Source organism: Gymnodraco acuticeps, unplaced genomic scaffold, assembly GCF_902827175.1.
Source record: "Gymnodraco acuticeps unplaced genomic scaffold, fGymAcu1.1, whole genome shotgun sequence".
Taxonomy (NCBI): domain Eukaryota; kingdom Metazoa; phylum Chordata; class Actinopteri; order Perciformes; family Bathydraconidae; genus Gymnodraco; species Gymnodraco acuticeps.
The window spans coordinates 373481-395003 of record NW_022992187.1 but is presented as its reverse complement, the minus strand read 5'-3'; the positions used below and the strand labels follow the sequence as shown (position 1 = coordinate 395003).

Genomic DNA, 21523 nt, shown 5'->3' with positions numbered 1-21523 from the left:
CAACACAAATCACATAATGAACAAATAAGAAAATGAGGAAAAGACGTGTCCAACAAACAGACTTCCCAATAGCATTAGCTTGACTCCTTGCATAGCTCTATAAATGCATTCTCAAACCGGCAGTAATTAAAGCACTCATTGGTCATTGCAGGGTCATCACCTTTGTTCTGATGTTACACTCAATCCTTGCTGTTGTTCCTCGATGATGTATCTTGTGCCATGTACCCTACATTGGGATGCTTTCCTGAGAGCTGGAATTCAAGCTGTAGTAGTTTGAAAGGCTTAATAACATCACAGTGTTCAAGTGCACCATTGTATGAAAGTGCCAGAAAAGCAGAACAGGCAGAGGACAACAAAGGCAGCCAGCATTATTCCAAAGCATGTGACACCGGGGGGACAATATCACTGTCCACCCACACCACGAAAAGGACAACTGTGTAACTCGCATGGCTCAAAATACACACATGCGCATGGTCAGTGAGCACACGCATGCAGCCTCGGCCACACAAGCCCCGTCCTACTACTCTCATACATCCACATGCACTGTTGGCATGCAAAGAAAGTTACATAAAGGTTGCATCATGCAACACTACATCAGTCTTGCAGCTAGCAGAGTGTAGGAGCATTATTATAATATAACGTAACAAAAGATATGTCTTATACACACGGGAATGTGACTTACAAGATGATGCATATTGTTCACAGTGAGATGATGATGTAAACCAGTGGTCCCCAAACTAAGGCCCGCGGGCCGGGTACGGCCCGCCTCCACATTTGGCCCGGCCCCCTGAACAATACCAGAGACGCATTGTGATTTTTTTTTTTTTTTTTTTTAAAATTTTTTTTCAGTCTGGCCACGCGAATCCTAGACTAACCCCTGTCAAAATGTTGTGACCTGCTCTATCTAAATCAGTCGCATTGACCCGAAGACACCTTTTGAGTTGAATACACTGTTGGAAAGAGGATATTCCTAGCTTTCTAATGATATCAGGATTGTTTTTGTACTTCAAATATTAAGCGAAATATGTCACATTATATAATGACTGTCACCGAGTCATCATTTTGAGAAAAAGGCCTTCAAAGTTGTCTCTTCTCTGGAATCCATCGATCTGATTGATTATTAGCGGAGCAAATGATCAAAATACTACCGAGGGAAGATATTTTTGTTTGGAGGGGAAGCTCGCGAGTGTGTGTGTATACGTGTGTGTGTGAGTGTGTGTGCTTGTGTAATTTTGCGTTTGTGTGTATTGTGTTTGTTTCCTGGGGAAAACACTCACGAGAAACACCGGCTGTTGTTATGCCTGCTGTGACGTCAAGTTACTCCGTTCTCCGCTTGTAATTATGCCGAAGCTTCAAAGTTGTATTTATCATCTGAATTTGCCGAAACAAGTTTAATATTCTGAAAGCCAAGACTTTGTTTAATTGAAATCAGATGAAAACAAACTGTAACGGACCCTGCGGTGTTATCTATGATTACTATACTCTTACATTCATAATTTCAGCGGAGTGAGGGGGGGGGGGGGGGGGGGCGGCGCTGCGGAAGAGCAGATTGCGAGTGAGAAATAAATAAATTGGAAATAAAAGTTTCATATTCTGAAAGCTAAGACTTTGTTTGTTTAAAATCAAACAAAACACCCGAACCCCGAAAAAATTGTTTTTTTTACGTAAATCCACGTTTATTTTGAGAGATTCTGCTCTGACAACTAAGCTAATCTTTTACCTGTTAAGATTGTGCACGACACAACAGAAAGTTACAGTAATTTTCAATGGACTTTTTTTCTGTGAAGAACCCAGAGAGGGTTATTTGGTTATTATTTATTTCATAAATAGTGTTATTTATTTCATTAATAGTGTTATTATTTATTTCCTGACTTTTTTTCTGTGAAGATCCCGGAAAGGGTTATTAACATTTGGTTATGTGTGGCTTTCTAGAAAACAATAAATGTTTACGTTTAGACACCCATGCGATCGTCACACTTTTTCTGTTACAAACTGACCCGGCCCCCATCAGAGAAGGGAAAAGTTATGTGGCCCTCACAGGAAAAAGTTTGGGGACCCCTGATGTAAACAGTACCTATAACTCAAAATGGCTGCTAACATAAACTCATAGAGATTGTAAGCATTTGCACTGAAAACCAATCTGAGAATCAATAATGTCTTTATCACAAAGCATTTCAAACAGTTATCCATCACTGTCTTTCATCCCATTTAAAACGCCAACACAGGAGTTGTAAAGTCTGTCTTTAATCAAATGTTAACAAAGCCTGATATTCAGCTCTAGACATTGCTATCCTGATTTTAATATTCTTCTCAGGGATATTGTCTTGCTTTGATTTCATCTAGTTGACAGTGTTTACATTTCCTTCACTAATATAAATACAGTTGTGTAAATTAAGAAAAACATTTTTTGATTTAGGTTAGCGAAAACATTGAAATTACAGCTGCGACTGCCGATATGTTATCTTAGCAATAATGTTATGTAATTAGAGACTTGTAATACCCTAATATACAAAAGATTGAAAATGGTATGAAAAAATCACAAACGTTATTAAATAACAATACAGTACATCACACAAATATGTGCTACTGGTAGTCCTGACCGCCAATCAGATAAAACAGCTCGTTTACAATTCTCTGTGAAATGATTAATTTTGGTATGGATTTGGGTTGTTCCTGTTCATGATGTACTTCTTCAAGAAGCCCATGAATCTGTAGAAAGCTACAAGAGGAATGGATACAATAGGAAGGACAGATAGGAGCACACAGATAGCGTAAACCCATTCAGGATAGTGCTGAACGTCAGCAAGGGGGAAGTTCACCTGTTGGGGGAAAGGAGTAAGTCAATGTCTTTTCTCAACATCCAGCAGGTCGAACACTACATAATGATGTTGAAAAGAAACCGTTGAAACTTTCTTACATAATCTGGGTTCCAGGCGTTATATGTTGGTCTCTTTTCAGCCTCGACTACAACGTATGCCACAAAAACCACCAGAAGCATCAAAGGGCTGATAAAGCGCCATGTGGCCTGCCAGAAGATGTTGGGCCTCCTACCTGTCATCCATTCAATGTCATCATTAAACCTGAGGGAAAAGGAGACCCTTAGTCAAATCACTGAACTATATTTTCATATTGCAAGTATAATAATGCCATACATTACAACCTCACCTGTTTATTCCATAGATGTATACCACACTGATGATCTCAAAGAAGGCTATGATGAGCAGAGGCATGGATCCCACGTAGTTGTTGAAAATCCCCAGCCAGTAGTTTCCAGAGCCCAGCGTGAAGATGAGAGCCACAGTAAAGGAGGTGAGGCAAATTAGCCCTTTTTAGACACAAAAGACAATAAAGGAAATGGATTTAGTTTGATGCTGTTATGATTAATAATGGTGAATGAAGTCATACAAAGGTATTTGTTTAACAGTGAATTGAAAGTGTGTGCATTCCGACAGATAAAGACACTTTTGAATTCGAAGGGCAAAATCATTATTCATGCTAATATTGATTAAAATACAGTTTTCCGCCTCTCATATATGGAGATTTCCTGCCTTTCTTTGTTTTGCATCATATTAAACTCATTATTTTTGGTTTTAGACTGACAACACAAGACATTTTAAGACATCACCTCAGACTTTGAGAAACGGGAATGGACATTGTTCACTGGTTTATGACATTTTATAGAACCATTGATTTATCTAGAAAATAATCAACAGATGAACTGTTAATGAAAATAATCCCTACTTGCAGTTTTTGTAATTTTATAATACAAACTAGTGATGGGTCATATAAACTCCTCAGATATTTTGGTTTACCTGTGAACACTTCCTTAGGAATCCAGGCTGGAATAATGCTCAGGTCCAGCAGAGGAGTAAGGACCCCCTCTAGATTCCCAAACATGGAGGACAGGCCCAGGCTGAAGAGCATGATGAAGAAGAGCACCGCCCACACCTGAGAGCCCGGCATATGTATCACCGCCTCAGTGAACACAATGAAGGCCAGTCCGGTTCCAGACGCACTCTACAGGTAGGATCTGAGACGTTATCTCTTACACAACAACCTCACAAAGGTTCATCAGAAAACGATTACAATTATTATCAAAGTAACAGATGCGTTGTACCTCATCCAGGAACGTCTGTAGGTTACACGTCTTTAGATTGAGGCTTTCGACCTCTGAGGGATCAGTATTGTTGAAATAGTTAAACCAGTCATCATAGTTTTCCAGAGTTATGTTCTCATCCCCAATGTTGAAGGAATTAGTCAATCTTAGTATGTTCCTAAAGCCAAAGGAAATGAGTTAACACTACTAGTACAAGCATCACATCTTATAATGAAAACTAGTGGGGACATCTTTTCATTGATCAACTGTGTACTGATTAATTGATAAATATTATAAGTAAAAACACAAACTTTGACAGCATAATTCCCTTTATGATACATACCAATTTCTGCACTTATTGAAGTTTTCATTAGCTTTAAATCCAAGAATGGCAAAAATTGGAATGGATGCATATATTGACGTGAAACTGTTCACCAATCCAACAATTAGGGCATCTCTCTCACAATCATTCCTGCAAAGATAAAGCAACGTTTCAGTTTTATTTTATAGTATTTTTCTATTGTGTACATAATGCTGTGTTTATAAAGGTCTTACTTCTGAACATTATAACTGGAAAAAGCAATAAGTCCTCCGAAGGCCAAAGACAAAGAGAAAAAGATCTGAGTAGAAGCATCCAACCAGACATCAGGATTCTTAAGAGTTTCCCACTGCAAAGAACATACTGATTGTTAGTTAGACATCCATTTGTATTCATTACTGTCAATCATTCATTCAAAATAAAGCTAATATCAAACTTACATCTGGAGTGAAGAGATATATTAAGCCATCTGTGGCCCCAGGCAGAGTCAGTGATCTGATCAAGAAGATGGTCAAGACCAGATATGGGAAGGTGACCGTGACATAAATAGCCTGTTGAAACAGTTAAATGCTGATCAAATATTTCATATTCAAATCAAACGGAAATACAGATTTTTGTAACTTCATTTATCATATGCACTCCTAATGTGTGTGGGGTTTTGAAAGTGTGTTCTTACGGCTGGGGAGCTCTTCTGTCACTTGTTTAGGTGATAAAGACAGTCTTCCGTCCATCACCTTTAATGCAGCCTCTACCCGAGTGCTATATCACATGTTAAATAAGATTACTGATGAGCTTGTTTTTGCTGATCCCATTATACCTTGATTTGTAACTTGTATGCTTGTGGATTTGTGCCAGTGATGATTCACTTTGGAGGGATCTACAGTGCACTTCTCTATAAAGGGAGGTGTGTGGTGCAGTGGGTTGTGCGTTGGTGTTGGGGTCAGGGGGTCACAGGTTCAAACCCCACTGCAGTCAGCATGTCGTTGTGTCCCTTAGACCCTTCACCCCAAAGTGCTCCTGTGGGGATTGCCCACAGTATTGAGTATGTAAGTCGCTTTGGATAAAAGCGTCTAATAAGTGACATGTAATGTAATCGATTCCAGCATTTTATTTCTATTTGCATAGTCCATTTCATATTCATTTAATGTTTACATCATATAGATCTTTGTACAGAAAGCCAGTGTTACTCTTATAGTTTCAACATTTTGAAATCAATAGTTGGGCTGTAAGATACAACAAATAGATAATAGCTAATCTTCTTTTATCTGACTCGTCCACTCTGTCTGAGGAGAAGGGGAGGACCTGGGGACTTGTTACCTGTTTGTATCAGGAGGCGAAGGGGTGACATGTTCTTTATCAGCCTCGTATTTTGTGTTGGCTTTTAATCCTGTGGGAACAATCTGGTTTGTTTGTTTAATAAAAAGCCCTTGTGTAAAGCGGCGTGATCTGATGTTGATTACAAAGCTGTAACATTGAAAGTTATACAACGCAGCATAAATAAGGAACCCCGAGAGAAAACTGTGCAAATAAATAATTTTTAATTCATAACGTGATACAGTCTACATTGCATTTATTATTTTACAGTTGTACAAGGTTTCCATTACTTCAGTCAATGGTTATTATCCCTTACAAAAGGTACTGTACAAGTATCTATTGTGGATGTAGTTCCTTATCAAACTTAATTTGAATTATGTTATCTTTCATATTCATACAGACTACAATCAGTCACATCCATTATAATTCAATTGAATATTAAAGTAAACTCATAAAGCATGTATTTACACATGGTAAATGCATTTAAATAACAATAAGCAGCTGATTTAATGACTATTTACTTCTCAAACACATCACAATAGTGACCCCAGCTGGACAGATTAATGTACTTTCATTGCATGGCTTGAAGTCTCAAGTTTCCTTTTGGGATAGTACTTCCTCCCATTCTTAAAATCAAATAGCGAATCACATGGTAAACTGTGGCTGTCTAATCAAAGTTAACCCCACAAAAGTATGAACTCACAGCGTTACCCTGGGATAGTAATCTATTATGGGTTTACATTTACCTCATTAGATTTTCTCTTGGTCAATTTCTTACAAAATACAAATTGGATTAACTGTTGTGTTGTGTTCGAAAGCTGTTAACATTCATGGTGTTCGCGGGTCAATTTATTTCAGTCCAAAACACAACAAAAAAATTACTATCATCCAATATTGTTTTAACTACATCATAACTAACTTATTATGCATTCATAACCGTACAATCCTGTTGTAATTGTATTGTTCAGGTTCAAGTGTTAGTGTACATATTCTTTGAGAAAGGTCGAGTTCCCATGGGGGGAGGGGGGGCAGAGGGATGGAAGACCAGAAAGGCTTCTCAAGATGAATCTTGATTGGGCCAAATTTGACCCCGAGTGACCCACAACAATTCTGCTGGGTCTTCCCAGACCCGAACACCAAATGATACACTTTTTTTTTTAGAGACCTTCAGACTTGGCTAAAATTGTCAAAATCAGTTTAGTGTTTATATAGCTGATGTGGAGGATCATGAAGCCTTGTTCCGATAAAAAAAACTAGAGCGTAGTTATTATATAGTTTTAACTTGAAACGGGTCACGGGAGACCCGAACACAACATAAGGGTTAAGAAATATATATAATGTTATAACCTCACACAAAGTTATGGGAAGAAGCAGGGCCCACCTGGTCACATGTAAGATCAGAAATACAGTATCTCTATGAGATAGAGCTTCAGGCAAAGTTAATGATGTGGAAGATACTGCAAGGGTCCCATCATTTTCCCTCAAATATTCTGGTGCATGGTGCATTCCATCTTTCTGAAAGCGAACATGATGAAGGCCACAATATCACAAACGAATGGACTGTGCGATATGATGCTCCCCATTATAATAGCAGCTATACAAAAATGTTGCTTTTACGAAGATAGTAGTACTTCACTCACTGTTAATGTATGAGATTAAGTTTATGGTGTTTTTAGAATGACAATCTCTTAATGTAAAAGGTGTTCTGAAAGTAAGGCCATGCAAAAAGTCAGATCAAATAAACCAATAAGCAGAGCCGGCCCGACCCATTGATGGCGCATTTCCACTGCAGCGGGTAGCCCCGTTTAAGCGTCCTTAATCGTCCTCAAGCGGCCAGGCCAGTTTTTGATGGCCTTTCCATATATCGTAGCACCGGCTAGCGGGTACTTTTTCCCTCTTTTTCCGGCCCCATAAAATCGTGGTTCTATCAGGCCAGGGCCAGGGCTGAACTAGTGACGTCAACACTCTCGACTGCTGATTGGTCAGAGAGAATCGTCACAAGATCGCGCGCGAGATCATCCCTAGCGTCGCATATATATCTAGAAGCAAGCTTGCAGCATTTTTATACACAGCATTTTTGTAAACGGAGGAGCCACACACCAAGAAACAAGTAAACGATCGCTTCCACATCCTCCATTGTTGTGTGTGTTTTGTGAGTTGTGTCGCATTGAAGATGACGCCTGTAGTTTTACCCAGCGTCGCTCTGCCCAAAAAGCCCGCCAAAAAGCCGATCGCCCCGCCTACACTGCGTTGCTACCCAAGGGGCCCTGTCTCAGGTCGACTATTTTAATTTCCTCGCTCCTCGGTCCTCGGTCTCACCGGAAGTTGATATGTCTGTGCTATCTTGAGTACCGTCCCATGGTTCTTATTTCTGCCGGAGGACCGAGGATCGAGGAGCGATAATGGAGGAGCGATAACCGAGGAACCACCAGACCATCCTTCGATGAAATCCTCAGATACTCGCCCCGCCCCCTTACTGTGTATCGCTCACGGATTGGACGATGCAGTGCATGCACTGATCTGATGCTTCTTGACATGAGAGCAGTTTCCCAGCAGAGTGAAGAAAATAAATGAAACTCACGAGAGTCACTCCTCAGTTTATACTGTGTTTTGTTTCAATTAATGTATCATTTAGTGTGGATATGGATGTTATGTGACAGTATTTCTGAGAAAAAGTCAGCTGAAATGGTGGCATAGTTGCCACTGCTTTACGTGTCGACAGCATGTTTGAACGTATTTGCAGCAGTAAATGTGGCTGTTTGGCCACTGACGTTGCCATAACAACACCTGAATTTAAATGTGCAAGCTCTTTTTGTGACAGATTTTTGCAAGAAATTATAATTCTTCTGATTGATATTTCCTATTGACAGCTAGTTTCTATGTGAACATTATGAGATGGACAGCCAAAGGGAATAAATGAAAAACAGTTATGAAATACTATATGACAAAACAAGAATACAGTTTAAGTGATTTGTAAAATATCCATAAAGAAAAATATGCTTACAGTTCTGTTTCATATGGGTGTTGAGCAGTGCTTGAATTGGAATGAAAAAGGTGCCAGTACTCTAAAATCAGCAACTTTTTCAAGTCAATTTTATATATACAGCCCACAAACAAGAATTTGGCTACTATAATGCTGGTGGGTTTGTCTCTTTACTACTGTATATTTTAGAAAGGTTCACTGTACTTAACATTTTTTATGATAGGCAGCGGATATGGCTAAAGCTCAGTAAGGTCAATATTAACTGAAAATATAGCAATCAAAGTCTAGATCTTCTGCTGAAGACACATGAAGCAGAGACCTTTCAGGTGAGAGCCCCTCTGGTGGTGTTCAACATTAATGACAAGGAAACAAAGCTCTGGTCAGAAGCATTTTTTATAAAAAGCTTTAACAAAATTAAGTATTTCTGTACATTTTGAATGCAATCTAACTTTCCAACTCAGAAAACGAAAAAGTGCCAAAAGTCTTCTCACATGGCTGAGCTGCTTTGCAATATACTTCACCACTGAAGAATACAAATATGTATAAAGTAAACTATGATGCAATCTAACTTTCCAACTCAGAAAAATGATAAAGAGCATGAACAAAGAACATGTCAAAACAAATGCAAAATTTGCACAATCTAAAATGAGAAACTGTAACTGCAAGTAACAAAGTCTGAGCCATGGTAAAGAGTTACATTGAACACCAAGCTGATCAGATAACTCCCTGGTTGGTCTGAAGTCCTTCTATCTCCAGGATCTGTACAAATCGGCACATTATGCCAAAAGTCTTCTCACTGGGTGAGCTGCTTTGCAATATACTTCACATTGTTAGAAAAGGCTCCAGAAGGCCTTGGGGACATCAGTATCAGGGGCTGGAGCTGGACAGGCTCTTTCATCAGCACTTCTCCTTCCCTTTGCCAGCCAGGACCTCACATACTGTTCCGGATTGAACTGTCCTAGTGATGGTCCATTACATTTAATGAAAACCAGGCTGGACAGTCGGCTGACAGAGAGAGCATTCCTTTTTGCAGTAAGGATATCGTTCATGCAGCTGAATGCCCGCTCACACTCACTAGTGGAGACAGCGATGGTTCGGACTGCTTTCAGTAGAGGCTCCATGGCAGCAGGTGTACGGGATGCCCTGGTTTCCTTGTATTCGCGAAAGCCCTGAACAGTCTCTCTTCTGTCCACTTTCAGCACTTCGCACAAACGTAGCACCTCTACGTCCCCATACTGTACGTCTAACTCCTCTTCAGGCCAACTTCCAGGATGGATAACTTTCATGTCCTGGATTAGCTGATTGTCCCGGGCCTCCCGGCCATGTAATGGGATTTCTCTTGTGCTGACATGAGAGGAGGTTGTGGAAGTCATTCTGTGTCTCAGATTCTCTACCATACTGCGGAAAAACTCACCTGCATGAATCTGTACAAGCCTGCCATTCTCACGCAGGGCAACACCCTTGAAGGACTTCTCAGCTAGAGCTGTATGAACTGTAGTCATGTGTGGGCCAGGCATGGTGACCATGGATTCAAAAACTCGTATTTCTCGAGTTAAGAGCCTATCTGCTGTAGGCAGTGTCATCTCTCTTTTTTGGAGTTGCAGAGAGAGGTCGCTGAGCTCTGTGAGCGCATCGTACATCAGTCCCAGATTGCTGACAAACGTTGCAGATGTGAGCACATCATCCAGGCCCTTGTACTTTGCTCTGTCTCTGGAATCCCTGCTCGTGTCGTTTGCAGCATTTGTGAAGTGATCATGAAGCACTCGGTAGTTTTCCCAGACTGCTCTGACGCTCCTTTCACTTGAAGCCACCCAGCGGATGGACAAAACACGCCCTATCACCAGGAGACGCTGTCCGACTGCTTGCGCACACTGCGCTAACTGCCTCTGATTTTTGGGGGAGGCATGGAACAAGGAATAGAGTTTGTCAAAAAAGATCTGGAAATGATTGAGCCCTGAGACCTCCTTGACCACATCCCCAACTGCCAGCTCTAGACGATGATTGGAGCAGTGCCACACAAACAGGCTTGGGAATTTACTACACAACTGGGTAGCAACGCCTGTTCTCTTCCCTAGCATGACTGAAGCCCCATCACATGCAAAAGAAACGAAACACTGACCTAAAAAGTCCTCGTTAAAATCTCTTCCAAGACACTCCATTAACGCCTTTGTGATGTCATCAGCCGTTGTTCCATCCAACTCGATCAGCTCCCAAAAAAACGTTTCGGGCTCAGCATCAGCTAATGCTGAGCGTAGACACACAACAAGCACCGTTTTACCACTAATAGTGGTAGATGCATCGACCAAAACACAGAGTTTTCTTTGGTTTTCTGTAATGTCTTTTGCCATTTTTTTCTTCAGCTCATGAGCTATGTGGTCGATGATTTCGCCACAGGTTTTATTGGAGTGCAAAACCCTGCCCACGTTCAGCCCATTCAGTTTCTGTACATTCAAATCAATTGGCATGTCTGTGAATGGCCGGCTATGTTTGCCAATTTTATATGCCGTTCGAAAAACTCTGATAGTGGTGTCTAATTCAGATTTATGCATAGACTGCACTTGATGTTGAATAGTTTCACGTGAAGCAGATGTAAGGATGTCAGCAGCTTTTACATGGGCTTGTGATTCTTTATGTTCTTTGATTTTTTTTCTCAGGCTACCTTGTTGTTTGCCCTTGTCAACACCGAAATGAGACACTGCACACTCACCCCATTCAGTTGACAGTTTCAGTCCTTGTCCAGTGTGTATTCCCAAAGATTTGACATCTCTGCATATCCGACATCCTAGCTTCTTATCTTTAAGAAGGAGCCATGCATTGGTCTTGCAAAAATATTGCACCTGGTCCGTTGTCCTGCAGTCAGGTGCATCGCTTTGCCCGGTGTTGGTGGTGGCAGTTGCGCCAGCAGCAGCTAACGTTAGAGGCTCTGGAGGAGTCGGCGGAGCTAGTGCTAATGCTAATGCACTAGAACTTGGAGCAGGAGGATCAACCAAAGAAAGCTCCCCATCAGACACAATTTCCAACACAGGCACAGCATTCTCTGTATTTGAAGTTTCTTCCGGCGACAACCGCTGTCTTTTTGCACTTTTTTATTAATCCACGCTAACATTTTAGAAATGCTAATTTGTGACGTGACTTGCTTTCCTTCTCTCGGGGGCGTGCCTGCTCTGTTCTATCACTCTACATAGCCACCCACTGGGTGGGAGTTGCACTGCATAAACACAACACACGTGCATCTAGGTATGTAAATTGTAAAGCATTAAAACATGGTTTTACTAACAGTTTTCAGTATGTTGTTACTTCGGCATTATTATTATTATTATTATTATTTTGAAACGTGTATTACTATTAAATCACGGTCAAATAGGTTAATTTTGACAGTCGTTTCCACCACAGTATTTACATGGAGAAGATAAGCCCCGCCCCCTCTCCAGCACGTTCTGTTTGAATGACAGGAGTAAACAGCTGACAGCCGCTGTGAAACTCCAGCGGTTAGAGCGATGAGAATGTCCGTTCGGCACCTCATGACGCATCTACTGAGTACCGGGCGCCTGTATATATATATATATATATATGGATGTATAATAAGAACGGCGGGAGAGTGTTGAGTACTGGCACGGTGCATGAGTACCGGCACGGTGCATGAGTACCGGAGTACCGCCAGCATGCCGGTACTGAGCAAGAAGTGCCGGTACTCCATGGGTCAGAACCAGAAGTGCCGGTACTGCGTACCGGTGAGTACCGGCCCAATTCCAGCACTGGTGTTGAGAGATGTATCCATAGATCTCTTAATCAGTAGCGTGGCGTGGGAAAACAATTAGGGGAAGCCAATAATATCCTTTCTTTTGGGTCGGGGGTGTGGTGGTCAATGTAATAACGTAACCAGATGAGTGATTACAGCACCCGGTATCATTTTACACACATTTGTATCATACAGATGCAGGACTTACACACGCCTGTTATCTAACCCAAGGGTTCCCAACCTTTATTGTGCCAAGGACCGGTGTCGGTACCATATGTGTTCGGGGTACCATATGTGTTCGGGGTCCGTCTCTTACCAGTGACGTCACGACATAATGACGTCAATGACGTCACACATTGTGATTGGCTGTACGGTAATTTACCCAGGGGTGCTCGGGGACGCTGTCTAGAGCAGTGATTCTCAAATGGGGGTACGCGGACCCCTGGGGGTACTGCAGGGGGTACGTGAGATTAAAAAAAAAAAAAATTAATTAAAAAATTAATTTTAGTAAAATAAGTTAAATAGAAGACACAATTGTATATAAAACATTCCTAGAACCACCAAGGGTGTCCTCATATAAACATGTCAAACATGTCAAATGTGTTTATTGTATTTTATAGTTTTTCACAATAACATATTACTTACATTTATAAAACAATCTGGTATGTTATTTTTTTTCATGCATAAAATGAAAATATCCTTAGTTTGTTGTAATGCATACCACGAAGGAGTTAATACATCACACACTGAGGGAACATCACTATATTGTAATTATTTATATAGGCTTTTTTGATCAAAAATGTTCGGGATCGGTCAGGGGGTACTTGGCTGAGAAAATGTGTCAAAGGGGGTACATGACTGAAAAAAGTTTGAGAAGCACTGGTCTAGAGTATAGAGGTTTTTTTTGATCATTACATTGCATTTAGCTGACGCTTTTATCCAAAGCGACTTACAATAAGTACATTTTTTCAAAATGTACATATCTTCAGTTCAAACCCTGAACGCATAGTGTCCACCTGAGTGGACATATAAAAATGTCTTTGAAAAAACTAGATAAAAAAAATTCAAATCTTGTTTTTCATGCCCCAAGAGCAATAATAACACTTGGTAAAAAAATCCTGACTGAGGCTTTCATAATTCATGCATGAAAGGGTTAATAAAATACTCAGGGGAGCTTCCTGAATTTTCATGCCCAAAGCCAAGCACTAGGTCCTGGGTAAATTAAGAGGCTGATCTGGGGCACTTTTGTCCACTTTCCCTGGCGCTAGAAACTCAATTCAGGCATCCCTGGAATCGTCTCAGAGAGTAGATGATCAGTGGGGCCTTTTTACTGAAACATCATGTTTCGATGTATATTTCCATTGAAAATGCTAACCGCTAGCCGCAAAGCTAGCATCGCAGCCACTGCTCCGTTTTCGGAGACTTTGCACACGTTATTCACAAACATTTTCATGTTTGTGGGAGTTTATATGGGAGTACTACCTTTGCCTCATCGGTGCTCTCAGCCCTCCCTTCCTCGGACTCGTTCCAACTACTACCTCCAAACTCTGCTGCAGAAACTCTCCTCTCTACTCTCTCATCCACTCTGGACTCTCTCTGTCCTCTCACATCTCGGCAGGCTCGTCAGTCCCCTCCTGCTCCCTGGCTAAATGATGCACTGCGTGCTAATAGAACCGTCCTTCGGGCAGCAGAGCGGAAACGGTGGAAATCCAAACACCGTGACGACCTCCTAACCTATCAGGCTCTCCTCTCCTCTTTCTCTGCTTCGATCTCTCAGGCAAAAAGCACTTTCTTTCAAGATAAGATCCAATCTTCCTATTCCAATCCCAAAAAACTATTTTCCATCTTCTCCACCCTCTTGGACCCTCCCAAAGCCCCTCCCCCCTCCTCACTTCTGTCAAGCGACTTTGTTATCCACTTTGAAAAAAAGGTTGATGATATTCGCTCTTCTTTTTCTGACTCACCTTTACTCACCGCTGGGTCACCAGACCCTCCTTCCACCCACACACTAACCTCCTTTTCCCCTCTCTCTCCAAGTGAAGTTCTCACCCTCATTACCTCTGCCCGCCCTACCACCTGTACTCTGGACCCAATCCCTACAAACCTCCTTCAGACTATCGCTCCTGATATTCTACCGTTTCTCTCCCATTTCATCAACACTTCTCTAACTTCTGGTCACTTTCCAAACAGTCTCAAGGAGGCAAGAGTAAACCCTCTCCTAAAGAAACCCACTCTCAACCCGTCTGATGTTATAAACTACAGGCCTGTCTCTCTACTCCCGTTCCTGTCTAAAACACTTGAACGCGCTGTCTTTAAACAACTCTCCTGTTATCTCCATCAGAACAACCTTCTGGATCCGCACCAGTCTGGTTTCAAGGCAGGTCACTCCACAGAAACTGCTCTCATTGCTGTCACTGAGGAACTGCACACTGCCAAAACAGCATCCCTCTCCTCTGTCATCATCCTGTTGGACCTGTCTGCTGCATTCGACACGGTGAATCATCAGATCCTCCTTCGCACTCTCCAAAAACTTGGACTTTCAGGCTCTGCACTTTCCCTCCTCACCTCATACCTCAAAGACCGTACCTACAGGGTAACTTGGAGAGGGTATGAGTCCGACCCTTGTCAATTAACTACAGGGGTCCCTCAGGGCTCTGTTCTTGGTCCCCTCCTCTTCTCCCTGTACACAAACTCGCTCGGATCAGTCATTAGCCCGCATGGTTTTTCATACCACTGCTACGCTGACGAGACCCAATTAATTCTGTCCTTTCCCCGCTCAGAGACCCAGGTCGTCGCACGCATCTCTGCTTGTCTAGCGGACATCTCTCAGTGGATGTCTGCTCATCACCTCAAGCTCAACCTTGACAAGACTGAGCTGCTTTTCCTTCCGGGAAAATATTGTCCCACTCTTGACCTAACAATCAACATCGGCACCTCTGTTGTTTCCCCGACTCAGACTGCAAGGAATCTGGGTGTGACCCTAGATAACAACCTGTCCTTCACTGCAAACATCGCTGCTACAACCCGTTGCTGCAGATACACGCTTTACAACATCAGGAAGATACGTCCCCAGCTGACACAGAAAGCGACGCAGGTTCTGGTCCAGGCTCTCGTCATCTCACGCCTAGACTACTGCAACTCCCTCCTGGCTGGTCTACCTGCATGTGCCATCCGACCTCTGCAGCTCACCCAGAAAGCAGCGGCTCGTCTGGTCTTCAACCTTCCTAAATTTTTCCACACCACTCCGCTCCTCCGCTCCCTTCACTGGCTTCCGGTAACTGCTAGAATCCACTTCAAGACACTGGTACTTGCTTACCATGCTGCGAATGGATCTGGCCCTTCGTACATCCAGGACATGGTTAAACTGTACACCCCAGCGCGTGCACTACGCTCTGCATCAGCCAAACAACTCGCTGCACCCTCGCTGCGAGGGGGACCCAAGTTCCCATCAGCAAAAACACGTGGGTTTGCTATCCTGGCTCCAAGATGGTGGAATGAGCTCCCCATTGACATCAGGACAGCAGATAGCTTGCACATCTTCCGGCGCAAACTGAAAACTCATCTCTTTCGACTCCACTTCGAGCGATATAATTATTAACAAAGCACTTATATACTAATAAAGGACTGGCTTATCTAAAGCCAGTTGAGTAGCACTTGAAATGTTTGGCTCTATGAAACCTGATGTACTTATATGATTCTGTTTTCTTCAAGGTTGTGTCTTCCTGGTCGAATGTACTTATTGTAAGTCGCTTTGGATAAAAGCGTCAGCTAAATGCAATGTAATGTAATGTAAAGTACTTTCATTCGCTTCGTCTTGATCTGTAGATGTGATTTGATGTGTCGTGTGTCCCCCAAAAATAACAATCGACAGTGTAAACATAATTATGTAAATAACCCAATTTGTGTTCTGTGAAACGGAAAAGGATTTTACATTGTTTTTGTTACTTTTCGTCGCAGTGTCTTAAATGTAATTTAGGTTAACTTCCTGTTTGAAGTTGTTGCTATGGAAACAACATCACGGAGAAAAAAGTAATATCTTCTAACGGACAAAGTAAAGAATGAAGTGTAGGCTATGTTTAAATGTTCGGAATTTGACCGTGTATGATGGTCCTCTTGAGTTGCCGTACAGCCAATGGCGTACAGCCATTGCTCCGTTTTCATGTTTTTTTTACATGTTTTTCACAAACATTTTCACACGCTAGGAGTATAGGAATACTTCAATTCGGTTCGTCATGATCTGTAGATGTGATTTGCCCACCGAGCACCCCTGGGTAAATTACCGTACAGCCAATCACAATGCGTACAATGCGTGACGTCATTGGTAAGAGACGGCCCCCGAACACATATGGTACCCCGAACACATATGGTACCGACACCAGCAGATACATTAAAAAAAATCGCAGATCGGTTGTCAATTTTAACTGATATTAATATACAAGCTTAGTTTTTCAAATATTTTTTATATAAATTTCGATTGAATTGATTGATTTTTTTAACATGTTAAAAGGAAAAGTAATCATACAAATGGTGATACAATTTCATACATCTTACCAATCAAAGACAGGGTAAAATCAACTTTAAATGTAGCCTATAATGAGCTCTTATTATCAACTTGGCCTACTTTCATTCATTTCTCCATTGAAAAACTGGCTCAATTTATCCCAAGGCCCATGGTTCACTTTACCCCACAGCCACCATTTTAGAAAAATAGCCTAGCATTAAAATTCAGAGTCATCTTTGACTTAATGATTCACATGGTTTAATACGCTGCCAACACATCAACATATACAATATAAGTGTTTAAACCAGGATACTTATTTTTTGACATGACAGCCGATATAGCTGACATCTAGAAAATGTACTTTGACAAGCAAAAAACGTTTTTTTGTAAAAATGTTTACTTACTAGAACACAATGAGGATCTCTCTTTCACAGGCAAGGAGAAATGGGTGGAGCTTGCATAATCTTTCGTCACTTGATTACAACTATAAGGCGTTGCCTGGTTACAGGCGGTGTTTCAATTTACCCACTGGCTCAATTTACCCCTCTCTCCCCTACTCACCACCAGCAGGTAGCAACAGAGGCTAATTGTATGTAACAGCCTGAACAAATACTAGAACAATATGCATCCAAAACATATTAACGTTTAAAAAAGAACCGGTGTCGTTTTTTTTTTTTTTGGAAAAACGGAAAACCAAAAAACCGACGTTATTTTGTTTTTAAACCAAAACGGGAAAACAGATAAATCAACGTTTTGGTTTTGTTTCTATGATTTACGGATAATCCAGTGAATGCTGGGAAAACGAGGAGAAGGCGCATGAAGGAGATGTCCGGTCGCCTGTGTGTGTGTGTGTGTGTGTGTGTGTGTGTGTGTGTGTGTGTGTGTGTGTGTGTGTGTGTGTGTGTGTGTGTGTGTGAGACACTGGCATTTGTTTTCAGAAGATATTATGATAGTGACGTTCGTTCCGGTGCACGTCCGACAGCATTTAGCACTACATCGAGATTAAGATTAAACTAATTTATTTTGGGAACACCCGCATATAGGCTACCTATGGAGTTAGCCAGATGTGTGTAAATGACTGTTCATGCACACACACACACACACACACACACACACACACACACACACACACACACACACACACACACACACACACACACACACACACACACACACACACACACATCATGCGCCTTGGGTGACTGGACATCTCCTTCATAAAACTAATAAAAGGGGGAGTAATCTGGCAGTTCGATGTGTGTAGAGATGTGTTGGGAAAGTTACTTCCAAAATGTAATATATTACATATTACTTATTACTGTCTTTTGAAAGTAATAAGTTACATTACAATATTACTGTCTCTGAAATGTAATGAGTTACACTACTTTTTAGTTACTTTACCAAAATAACCACTAAAGAATGGCTAGGTATTTTAAATGCTAAAATGTAGTTTAGTGCAGCTCATTCTACATCCAGTGAAGGGCAATGTGGTATAGCATAACAACTGTGTAGGCCCTTAAGGCTACTGACAACTTTTATTACACGGCTTAGTTGAATACTGGATTCTGATTGTAAATTCTTAACATGTGACACGTTGTTAATCCAGTACAGACCACTGTCAAGGACTATAATGAAGGTTGCTAAGGAGGATCAAGAAAGAGAAAGGAAAAGAGGTTAAAAGACGGAGCGCTGGACGTCAGATAAATCACCAGAAGAAGGCAGACAGGAAGTAAACAATAACAGGACACGGAATGGGCTCTGTAGTGTTGAGATCTTCATATGAAATGAATACTTAAAACGAAAGTTAATTGAGATCATGGTATGAAGTGAATACTTAAAAAACGAAAGTTAATTATAAATCATACATGATCAATCATATTCTTGTATAAACCCATAATGAGAATGCTTCTTGACGGTTTTTGAATATGTATCTATGCTTACAATTTTTTCTGTTGCTATTTTGATAACTTTGCGTTTTGAAAAGAGGGTGTTGTGAGTTTTCATAGTATGTTTAATACTTAAAAACGAAAGTTAGTTATAATCAAATATAATCAATTATATTCTTGTATAACCCACAATGAAAATGCTTCATATTTTAGGTTTTCTATAGCTACAGTATAAACAAAACAAAGTGGGTTGTTTAGGTTGAGTTTTCTTCCTCTCCTCTGGCAGCAGTCCAGAGAGAGGGGGGGGGGGGGGCTTCACACTAAGGGGAGAAACATTAGAGGCCAAAGAGAGTTCATGTCCTTTTTACCTCATATGAAAGGGTGTCTTATCCCATAACAGCTGTGGAACATGTTGAGGCATGTTCAGCCTTGTACATTATAGGATATGCGCAGTTCTTCACAAATTAGGTATAGAGGAGGAGTTTGTTTTTTTGGGTTTAGGATCCAGTTTTTTTTAGCATAAAGAGACTGGTTTTTTGAGAGAGCGCGAGAGAGGGGGGGAGACCCCTGGTAGACTCTCTCCCGGTAGGCTGTGTGCTTCAGAGCTGGGTTAATAGCTCTCGGTAAGGTCCTTCTAGACGGGGTAAATATCTCTCGAATTTATTGGTTGTTGGCTGAGTGGAATGATTTGATGAGAGATGTGTGTATGAACCTTTATAAATACCGCGACCTGTGGGGAAATCTGGTCCCCCGAATTTTGCGGACAGGTATGGGTTTTTGAGTGTTAATCCGCCGTCTGTGTCGGAAAAAGTGTATGAACCTTTATAAATACCGCGACCTGTGGGGAAATCTGGTCCCCCGAATTTTGCGGACAGGTATGGGTTTTTGAGTGTTAATCCGCCGTCTGTGTCGGAAAAAACGGTATGAAACTGATGTGAATAAATGGGTGAATGGAAAGTTGAATGCGCTTTTTTATTGTCACCGGTCTTTTTACGAGGAAATACCTCTAAATTCTATCGGGAGAATTTTAAAATGTCACAACTGAAATGGGCAGTTGAAATTAAAACATTTTGGTAATAAATGTAAGACTGTGAATTAAAGTTTCATTTGAACATGATCACAGCACGGTTTTTTTGTTAGTATGATTATAATGTTGTGAGAGAGAAGGTAAAACCCTGTATTAGTTTGGACCTATTTTTCTTCAAATAAACTGAATCCCACCTGTTGGATTGGGATCCTTTAAAAGACACCTGTGCTCTCCTCTCCTGCGTCAAAGGTAAGATTGCACCCTGCCACACACACTTAGGTAGGAGCACACTCCATTTACTGATATCAAAATCCTTCGGGATCGCTTAAACAGATTAAAAAAGAGTTGTCTGAATTGAAACAGCAGTTAATTGAACCTGGTTCTTCGGGGGGGTTAGGAAGAGGTGAGATCTTGCTGACGTTGGTGGATCTGAGCCAAGCAGCAAATTTACATAGACTCAATAATCTTCGGAAAGGTCAATTAGGAGGTCAGAGTAATTTACCGGAATAAATTATCAGGACCTCTCATACTCTAAACATGGCGCCCAACGTGGGGCTCTGTGAAAAGTAATATTTTTACAGAGTCAAAATACAAGAACCAAAACGACCTAGTGAAAAAAGTCGAGGAATACAAATCAGCGAAATACAGGCTGAAAGTCTTGTTAAAATACCTACCCCAAATCCTAGAATATATATAATTAAACCTGAAAGCGTAGTAATTTAAGTTAATACTATTGCACCGGACTGAGGGTTATATTATATCGGATATAGCTGTCTGATTAAAGAAGCTAAAGAAGGTTCATTTTCCCCTAGTCAAATTGAGAAGCCTGTGGTCCCTTTAACACAGGTTTAGGTGGCTAAAGTGAAGTCAGCCGTAGGAGCACTGCTCAGTACTTGTCCAATTACTTTGAAACGTATAGGTAGGACTTGACCAAGAGCTGCGGTTTGAACTTTTGCGTTAAAACATAACGTGGGAAGAGTTAATAGGAGATTTAATAAAGATAAACATAGGTCTAAAGGTACCTATGCTGTTTAAAAAATTCGAAGCTCGGTAAGTACAACTCTTAGCTGAGGTACCCATATGTACTAACTGAATCCAGAAAGAGAACTTGGAACCAAGTGACGGTATAGTCGGACTGATCACCCGTCGAGAGTAAAGCCTAGGAACTTGCATGTGTATAAAAGAGTGAACTTGAACCCTTTAATACATTTTTGTGTTGTTTTTTAAACAAACAAACAAAAATAAATGGCGGACGAGGTTAGAACGCAGTTTTTAATGACTCGGAGCCAACCACACAGGGGGGATACACAGAAGCAAAATCCGGAGCTTCTGCCCGCCCTGGTCAGTTTAGCCCAGACCCACGGGCGTACCGCGACCAAAATACTTTCCTGTCAGACTACCGTTTGACAGAGAGCAACAAGCAGGTGGTATAATGTTTGAGACCCTATCTCCACCATACAGGGATAAAAGCTCAAAAAATGCCATTTAGGAGTATCCCATCTACTACTCCTAGAAAAAAAAAACAACACATTGTTAGACATGATATTCAGGAAAAAGGAATGTTGGAAATAAATAATGTCAAATATTGAAAATCCTAAAAACTGGATCAACAAACCATGTTAATAAACCCTGCTAATAGGAAGCTAAAACATGCAGGA

At 41.2% G+C, this 21523-nt stretch overlaps 1 protein-coding gene across 1 annotated transcript; it reads right to left on the bottom strand.

The window, feature by feature from the left end:
• Positions 1 to 2354: 2354 nt before the first annotated feature.
• LOC117539130 (sodium-dependent neutral amino acid transporter B(0)AT3-like) lies at positions 2355 to 5227 on the bottom strand. Its single transcript, XM_034205160.1, has 9 exons — positions 5201 to 5227; positions 4856 to 4966; positions 4652 to 4764; positions 4440 to 4568; positions 4118 to 4274; positions 3813 to 4017; positions 3166 to 3325; positions 2918 to 3080; positions 2355 to 2819 (listed from the first exon to the last, which is right to left on the bottom strand). Exons 1-9 carry the CDS (start codon positions 5225 to 5227, stop codon positions 2646 to 2648), a joined length of 1239 nt encoding a protein of 412 aa, XP_034061051.1. The 3' UTR covers positions 2355 to 2645.
• Positions 5228 to 21523: the final 16296 nt, after the last annotated feature.

Coding starts and splice junctions, on each gene's coding strand:
- LOC117539130 (XM_034205160.1), bottom strand. CDS start 5,227: ATGGGATCAGCAAAAACAAGCTCATCA. Junction 4,765..4,855: donor TATATCTCTTCACTCCAGAT/GTAAGTTTGATA, acceptor TGTTCTTTGCAG/TGGGAAACTCTTAAGAATCC. Junction 3,081..3,165: donor TACATCTATGGAATAAACAG/GTGAGGTTGTAA, acceptor CTTTTCCCTCAG/GTTTAATGATGACATTGAAT.